This window comes from Lampris incognitus, chromosome 3 (genome assembly GCF_029633865.1).
Source record: "Lampris incognitus isolate fLamInc1 chromosome 3, fLamInc1.hap2, whole genome shotgun sequence".
NCBI classification, from domain to species: domain Eukaryota; kingdom Metazoa; phylum Chordata; class Actinopteri; order Lampriformes; family Lampridae; genus Lampris; species Lampris incognitus.
In genome coordinates, this window is record NC_079213.1 from 950,621 (window position 1) to 960,123 (window position 9,503).

At 41.9% G+C, this 9,503-nt stretch overlaps 1 protein-coding gene across 1 annotated transcript in view; it reads right to left on the reverse strand.

Annotated features, from left to right (window-relative positions):
- The window catches only part of nup107 (nucleoporin 107), an 86,922-nt gene extending 77,419 nt beyond the window's left edge, over positions 1 to 9,503 (reverse strand). The window contains exons 1-2 of the mRNA XM_056276130.1: positions 9,240 to 9,503; positions 6,101 to 6,186 (exon numbers count right to left, since the gene is read on the reverse strand). Coding sequence (XP_056132105.1) covers positions 6,101 to 6,186; positions 9,240 to 9,247 — 94 coding nt within the window. The 5' untranslated portion in view covers positions 9,248 to 9,503. The remainder of the gene's footprint in view (positions 1 to 6,100; positions 6,187 to 9,239) is intronic.

The window sequence follows — 9,503 nt, forward strand, 5'->3', positions numbered from 1 at the left end:
TTCATGAACTCTCAAACAGCCGTTGAGTGTCGCAGTCTCAGTCTGTTGTGTTGTTTAGTATATATTTAGTATATATATATATATCCATTATCCAAACCTCTTATCCTGCTCTCCTGCTCTCACAGTCGCGGGGATGCTGGAGCCTACCCCAGCAGTCATTGGGCGGCAGGCGGGGAGACACCCTGGACAGGCTGCCAATCCATCACAGAAAAAAAAAAAAATATATAGATAGATATGCACATACACATCTTATGCTATTATTATATTAAGAGTTGTGATTATACTACTCATACTATTATATTACCGCATTATTTACACGATTACATTATACTATTCACTACTCACTATTTTACCTAATTTGCTATATTATACTACCTTTAGTATATTAGAACTATATAATATTTATACTACAAATACCATTTACTATTATTAATCTATTATTATCATTAGTATTACTATTATTATATTACTAGTATAATATACTCATAAATGCAAGAAGGTGTAATATAGGCTATTAATAATAATATGCCCAGATCCGACTACGGACGGACTCGATGAAGCAGCAATAATTGACAACGCTACCTTCGGGAGGGGGCAGAGTCGGCTTGTGTTCGTGTGTGTGGGGAAAAGCAGTGGTTTGGCCTGGAGTCGCCTCGCCACCTCCGTGATGAGGCGACTCCTTCGAGACTGCCGGCCGGACAGATGCAGTTGGCGAACGCATACGAGGGTGGGTGTTTGAACTAAAATAGGGAGTGATTGGCCACTAAATTGGGAGAAAAAAGGGAAAAATCAGAAATAAATTTAGAGAATAATAATATGCCATACACTGTACTATACTGTATAGTTATACTACTACTACTACTACATCTCACTTTGTACTGTACTACACTTATATTCCATACTACTTAAACTGTACAATATGTTTCTCCGTATCATGTAAATGTGTAAGACTGCTGCAACGCCTGAATATCCCCCCTGGGACACTAAAGTTCTGTCTCATGTTATCTCTTAACGGTCTGCCTCGCAGTAGGTCTGTGTCCTTCCACCACTATGAAAACACAGAAGGCACACTGACCGCCACTGTCTAACCATTTCATTTGCATTTGCCGATTTTGTTCCATCTTTCTCAATGATGGTCAGTTACTAGTAGCTAAATGATGGTCAGTTATTAGTAGCTAAATGATGGTCAGTTATTAGTAGCTAAATGATGGTCAGTTATTAGTAGCTAAATGATGGTCAGTTATTAGTAGCTAAATGATGGTCAGTTACTAGTAGCTAAATGATGGTCAGTTACTAGTAGCTAAATGATGGTCAGTTACTAGTAGCTAAATGATGGTCAGTTACTAGTAGCTAAATGATGGTCAGTTACTAGTAGCTAAATGATGGTCATTTATTAGTAGCTAAATGATGGTCAGTTATTAGCTAAATGATGGTCAGTTACTAGTAGCTAAATGATGGTCAGTTATTAGTAGCTAAATGATAGTCAGTTACTAGTAGCTAAATGATGGTCAGTTATTAGTAGCTAAATGATGGTCAGTTACTAGTAGCTAAATGATGGTCAGTTATTAGTAGCTAAATGATGATCAGTTATTAGTAGTTAAATGATGGTCAATTACTAGTAGTTAAATGATGGTCAGTCACTAGTAGCTAAATGATGGTCAGTTATTAGTGGCTAAATGATGGTCAGTTATTAGTAGCTAAATGATGGTCAGTTATTAGTAGCTAAATGATGGTCAGTTATTAGTAGTTAAATGATGGTCAATTACTAGTAGTTAAATGATGGTCAGTTACTAGTAGCTAAATGATGGTCAGTTATTAGTGGCTAAATGATCGTCAGTTATTAGAGGCTAAATGATGGTCAGTTACAAGTAGCTAAAGGTGCACTATTAACATTTCTGTACATTTACAGTGAACTGTGTTCTGATCTGGGGCACAAGAAAAGCTCACATGTGGGGGACATTGACAGAAGCTATTTCCACAATGTAAAAAAACTTACTGCACATCTCATGTACATTAATTTATATTATATAGGGAGGATTAACCAAGGAAAATAAGGAAAATGCAAACATGACTTTTCACAATTCCTTATGAGAATGAATTATTTTCCACTGCCCACGTAACTCAGTTCAAGTAAGGCTGACACTGAGACACACAGACACACTACTCTCCTAAGTGTCCAGACACGATTACAGCCTAACTATCCAGATTCTGATTATCTGCAGACAAAACTTTTTTTTGTACACCACACAGATCATAAACCCTTGAATATAAAAATGACTCATTGAAATCAGATGAGAAATGTAAAAGTTATAGTGCTTTTTATCCAGAAAAACTGCAGCGCCACTGTTTACTTGCAAATGTTTACAGACCAGTCTTGCCTGGTCCAATATGGCGGCAACATTGTCATACCACAGTATGAGGAAGTCGGGAGTGGCAGAGAAGTATGTAGGAGTGGTGCAGGATATGTATGAGGGAGGTGTGACAGTGGTGAGGTGTGCGGTCGAAATGACAGATGGGTTCAAGGTGGAGGTGGGATTAGATCAAGGATCGGCTCTGAGCCCTTTCTTGTTTGCAATGGTGATAGACAGGTTGGTGGACGAGATCAGGCAGGAGTCTCCGTGGACTACGATGTTCGCGGCACTGGCGTAAATATAGGTGGTGCAGCCGGTGCAGTGGCACCAGGGCCCTTCGCTAGGGGGGGCCCGTCAATATTTCTGCATGCATTGTCCTGGTCCAATGTTATGTGTCTGTTTTGAGCATGTGACGATAGCTTGTTTAGCGCACGCAATATAATTTACCTATCTAGCCTACCTAAGTAACATTAGAAGAATAAAATCAAGCAAGCAAGCACGAGTTACACACATAACAGTGGATGTAAAAAGAGGAAGGAGAGCAAGGAAAAAAAGGAAAGCTGCACTGTGTGCTGCGTGCATGCCAAACCATGCAATCTAGCAGGTTGTGAGTGTGATGTGTGCTCCCCTGTTACTGTCGAATGGCAAGGCTATTACCTATATTACAGCCTAGTGGCTTTGTTGACTTGTTTCATTGCCTTGTCGACTGATGTGGTTTAGAGACCGTCTGTTTAGGTTTCCGAACTCTGTCCGTGGTGTGTCCGCTCTCCGTGGTTCTGAAGTGTAGCCAATCTTTGACGTACTGACCTTTACAATAACCCATCTGTGTAAACTTTGTCTGTTACTTTGATATTTCTATTTTATTTGTTATATTTTATGCTGTGAAGCACTTTGTGATTGTATATCTCTGAAAGGTGCTATACAAATAAATTACTAAAATTACTTACTAAACCCACCTATGGTGGTGGTGGTGTGTGTGTGTGTGTGTGAGCGAGTGAGAGAGAGACGGAGGGGGGGGGGGTCTACGAGGGTTGCTTGCACCAGGGCCCATAATAAATATGTTACGCCAGTGGTTCGTGGATGACATTGTGATCTGTAGTGAGAACAGGGTGCAGGTGAAAGAGAGCCTGGAGAGGTGGAGGTGTTCACTGGAGAGAAGAGGAATGAAAGTCAGTAGGAGCAAGATGGAATACATATGCGTGAACGACGGGGAGGACAGTGAAATGGTCGGTATGCAAGGAGTAGAGGTGATGAAGGCATGAGTTTAAGTACTTGGGGTCAACTGTCCAAAGTAACGGGGAGTGCAGAAGAGAGGTGAAGAAGAGAGTGCAGGCAGGGTAGAGTGGGTGGAGAAGAGTGTCAGGAGTGATTTATGACAGAAGGGTACCAGCAAGAGTTAAAGGGAAGGTTTACAAAATGGCTGTGAGACCAGCTATGTTATATGGTTTGGAGACAGTGGCACTGATGAAAAGAGAGGAGGAGGAGCTGGAGGTGGCAGAGATGAAGATGGTAAGATTTTCATTGGGAGTGACGAAGAAGGACAGTATATATATATATGTATATATATATATATATATATATTAGAGGGACAGCTCAGGTTGAATGGTTTGGAGACAAAGCAAGAGAGACAAGATTGAGATGGTGTGGACATGTGTGGAAGAGAGATGCTGGGTATATTGGGAGAAGGATGCTGAATATGGAGCTGCCAGGGAAGAGGAGAAGAGGAAGGCCAAAGAGGAGGTTTATGGATGTGGTGAGGGAGGACATGCAGGTGGCTGGTGTGACAGAGGAAGATGCAGAGGACAGGAAGAGATGGAAACCAATGATCCGCTGTGGCGCCCCCTAATGGGAGCAGCCGAGAGTAGTAATAGAAGTAGTAGTAGTAGACATATCACAGCAATGGGCTGAAGCAGTCAATGCGGCGTCTATGTACACTACCGTTCAAAAGTTTGGGATCACCCAAACAATTTTGTGTTTTCCATGAAAAGTCACACTTATTCACCACCATATGTTGTGAAATGAATAGAAAATAGAGTCAAGACATTGACAAGGTTAGAAATAATGATTTGTATTTGAAATAAGATTTTTTTTACATCAAACTTTGCTTTCGTCAAAGAATCCTCCATTTGCAGCAATTACAGCATTGCAGACCTTTGGCATTCTAGCTGTTAATTTGTTGAGGTAATCTGGAGAAATTGCACCCCACGCTTCCAGAAGCAGCTCCCACAAGTTGGATTGGTTGGATGGGCACTTCTTTGAGCAGATTGAGTTTCTGGAGCATCACATTTGTGGGGTCAATTAAACGCTCAAAATGGCCAGAAAAAGAGAACTTTCATCTGAAACTCGACAGTCTATTCTTGTTCTTAGAAATGAAGGCTATTCCATGCGAGAAATTGCTAAGAAATTGAAGATTTCCTACACCGGTGTGTACTACTCCCTTCAGAGGACAGCACAAACAGGCTCTAACCAGAGTAGAAAAAGAAGTGGGAGGCCGCGTTGCACAACTGAGAAAGAAGATAAGTACATTAGAGTCTCTAGTTTGAGAAACAGACGCCTCACAGGTCCCCAACTGGCATCTTCATTAAATAGTACCTGTTAGAGCCTGTTTGTGCTGTCCTCTGAAGGGAGTAGTACACACCGGTGTAGGAAATCTTCAATTTCTTAGCAATTTCTCGCATGGAATAGCCTTCATTTCTAAGAACAAGAATAGACTGTCGAGTTTCAGATGAAAGTTCTCTTTTTCTGGCCATTTTGAGCGTTTAATTGACCCCACAAATGTGATGCTCCAGAAACTCAATCTGCTCAAAGAAGTGCCCATCCAACCAATCCAACTTGTGGGAGCTGCTTCTGGAAGCGTGGGGTGCAATTTCTCCAGATTACCTCAACAAATTAACAGCTAGAATGCCAAAGGTCTGCAATGCTGTAATTGCTGCAAATGGAGGATTCTTTGACAAAAGCAAAGTTTGATGTAAAAAAAATCTTATTTCAAATACAAATCATTATTTCTAACCTTGTCAATGTCTTGACTCTATTTTCTATTCATTTCACAACATATGGTGGTGAATAAGTGTGACTTTTCATGGAAAACACAAAATTGTTTGGGTGATCCCAAACTTTTGAACGGTAGTGTATATATGCTGCAGACAAACATAGTAGTGGAGCATGGGCGTGTCGACACAAATGGAAGTGTGGACATAAGTAGGTGGGTAGCGACTCGGGACCAACACCAGCGTGCTTATACACAACCCTACACCCCATCCAGAACTTTAACTACTCACCTTAACCCTTAGTCTCCGGTGACAAATCTGCCCAATGAGATTTCCATTTCGACTTGTTCGGATTGACCAGTCAGCTTGTGTGGACACGCCCACGCTGCAGCAGCATGTCTTACTACAGCTAGCTATACTTGACCAGTCAGTCAGCTTGTGTGGACACGCCCACGCTGCAGCAGCATGTCTTACTACAGCTAGCTATACTTGCTGATTACTCTGATTGGGTGCATATCAAGTTTCCATTGACATTTTTTCTAAAATTTTGACAAAATATTGTGATACATTACAATGTTTGTTGTAGCAATTTATCACAATATACTGACTCCTGACATTTGTATCGTGACACAAATCATGTTGCATAATTGTTGCCAATACAAAGCCTCAATTCTATACCACCCACACAAGCACACACTAATGTACAGATAAAAAAAATAAGCCTACAGAAAGAGAGAGTGAGAGAGAGCAGTGAAAGGATACATGCCACCTTCTTGGAGCTTCTCCTGCGAGCCGCCTTGGTGACCTCAGTGTCCCGAATAATCGGAGACAGCAGCTCATCCTGACTCCTAGTGGACGGGAGGAGTCACAACCACATTGAGTAAAACTAAAACAGAGGCTTATTAAATAAAAACAAACTGTTTTTTTTCCAGGTTAAGAGCAAAAGTCTTAACCTACTTAACCTTGTTCAACACTCTACTAAGGATTCCCACTGTTACTGAGAAATCATTTTCCAGAACTTTTCCAAGGACATTTTCCACAACCTCTTCATGGATACATGTTAGGCGTTGCTGACAGGTCATATTCCTCAGCATATAAAAATATTCAGTAGTAGTATTAGTGGATAACAGGTTATATTATTCAGTATTTACTATCAATGGAAGTCTCAACAGTCTCTCAATGGACTGTCACTGAACTTACCACCCAGACTTCAACACCAAGATCACATCTCATTTTAAAATTATACTAAAATAATAGTAATGGAGATATTGATAATGCAGAAAGGTTGGACTGGTCAACTCTTACAAAGGAGGACATCTTAGCTTATCATGCCCGTACAGATGAAACGTTCGGTAATATACGTCTGCTTAGAGATGCAGGTATGTGCAGAAACATTAATTGTAAGAATATGAGGCATAGGAGAGATCTCTGCTGCATGTATGACGATATTGTTAGTGCTCTGTATGAAGGTAGTAAGCCCTACTATGAGTATAAAAATAAGACACATAACATCAGGCCTGGCTGGAACAAGCATGTAGTTGGGTATCATGAAGAAGCCTGTGAAGCCTTTAAATCATGGGCTATGGCAGGCAAACCCAGACAAGGGCCCGAGCTTGAACACAAGAAGCCCACTAATGCAAGATACAAGTACACCATTCATTCGTTTCATCTGTAAAAATGAGCAAGCCATGAGGGCAGATTCCATGAGCCAGAAGCTACTAGGAAATGATCCTGCTAATTTTTGGAAAGAAATGAGAGTTCTCACCAACTGTAAATCATCTTTACCATGCACTGTTGATGGTATCTCCTTTACACATAGTATTGCTGAGTTATGGCGACAGCATTATAGTACCTTATTCAACTGTGTCCACATTGATCTGTATAAGGTGGGCAATATGAGAGTGACGATTCAATGGTGATCATGTCACATGAGGTGTACCAAGCTATACACAAGCTATCTGTTAACAAGGCAAGTGGCTTAGATCATATTACTGCTGAACACCTTAAATATGCCAGTCCGAGGGCAGCTGCTCTCCTTGCTATCTGTTTTATTGGCTTTATGGTCCATGGCTTGTTACCAGACTCAGTGTTGTCTGTACTGTTAGTGTCAGTCATTAAGGACAAAGCTGGTAAAGTATGCAGCCTAGAGAACTACAGGCCTATGGCTCTAGTCAGCATACTGTCAAAAGTCCTAGAAAGAATCCTGCTGGATAGAGTGCATGAATTTACCAACGCCACAGATAACCAGTTTGGTTTTAAAGCTAAACATGGCACTGACTTATGTATATATGCCTTAAAGGAAATTGTAAACAAACACAGAGGCCAAAACTCACCGGTTCTTATGTGTTTTATTGATGCTTCTAAAGCTTTTGATCATGTTAATCACAAAAAGTTGTTTGTTCAACTGAGTCAGAAGGGTGTCTAAATACATTGTGAGAATTCTGGCTTACTGGTATGCCCACCTGCACACCTGTGGTCACACTACATATTGTCCACCACTTTATACTGCATACCTGTGGTCACACTACAAAAAGCAAGGTTACAGAGGCTTCGAGTAGCTTATAATGATACTATGAGGATACTACTAAAGAGACCTAGACGGTGTAGTGCAAGTGAAATGTCTGTGGCTGCAGGAGTGAACGCCTTTAAGGCTCTTCTGAGAAAGCTCTTGTCTACATTTATTTGCCGGCTCAGTGACTCCGATAATGTAATCATCAAGAGTTTAACTAAGATAAGATTCAGCGCCACACACTACCCATCCCGGCAGGGGGACCACTGGTATAGCTGCCTTCTGATAAGACACTGACTTGTTCCATTTGTGTTTGTATTGTGTTCACTCTGTGTATTGTCTGGGGTTTGTCTTTTACCTATTTGTCTTTGTCTGTAACAGACCCTGAGTCTGCAATAAAGTTTGCATTGCATTGCATTGAATTGAATATCACCCCAGCGAATACATGTATGATTTCCTAACCCAAACCCACAATGTTCCATGACCTCAACATTTCTTAGATATGATAACAACTGTATCATTTTCCAGTGGTTTGCATTACTGGAAAACTAGTCGATACATTTCCAGGTTTTCCAGGATGTGTACTAGCTTAACAACACTGTGATGATGTTTAGCTAGCTGCCAAACGCTTTCCACCAGGGCGCGTCAGGTGCCGAAACGGTTTAAATGTTAAGGAACTGGATTCAACAGGGGATGTGAGGTCTCCAGCAGAGAGACTAGCAGCTCATTCCCACAAGTCCCAGTTTCACACAAACTCAAACTGAAAACCTTTTAGCAGCGGCTTAGTTTGTTCAGCCGGTTCGCTTTGGTAAAGAACAAGGACCGTCGAAAACGTGACGGTGACGCTCACTATTCAGAACCGGTGAGGTTCACTATTCAGAACCGGTAACGTTCACTATTCAGAACCGGTGAGGTTCACTATTCAGAACCGGTAACGTTCACTATTCAGAAACGGCTAGGTTCAGTATTCAGAACCGGTGAGGTTCACTATTCAGAACCGGTAACGTTCACTATTCAGAACCGGTGAGGTTCAGTATTCAGAACCGGTAACGTTCACTATTCAGAACCGGTGAGGTTCACTATTCAGAACTGGTAACGTTCACTATTCAGAACCGGTGAGGTTCAGTATTCAGAACTGGTAACGTTCACTATTCAGAACCGGTGAGGTTCAGTATTCAGAACCGGTGAGGTTCACTATTCAGAACGGTGGAAAACGTGACGGCAACGTTCGCGGTTCAGAACCGCCGTTCCGCCGCTTTACGCGGACGGAGGAAACCCGGCTTGCTAGTAATGAGGACAACACTACAGTCGTATGTGACCACGCTATGTTGTGTAATTAGCGCAGCGTCGGCGGCGGCGGTTCACTAGAGAGAAGGAATAAACCAGCGTTACCAGTCCATGCTGGGCGCAGCGTCGTCGTCGGTGAGGGTTAGCAGAGAGAAGGAATAAACCAGTGTTACCAGTCCATGCTGGGCGCAGCAGCGTCGTCGTCGTCGGCGGCGGGTTCCGGTTCCCGCTCCGCCAGCTTCTATAATCGAGCCCAGATACAGACACACACGCGCTCTTCTCTCGACAGACGGACAAGACAAAACCACCCACAATAAAAGTGGAACTGTTGGTTTTTCTTAAAATACAGAAAACATTATAAACGTCCCC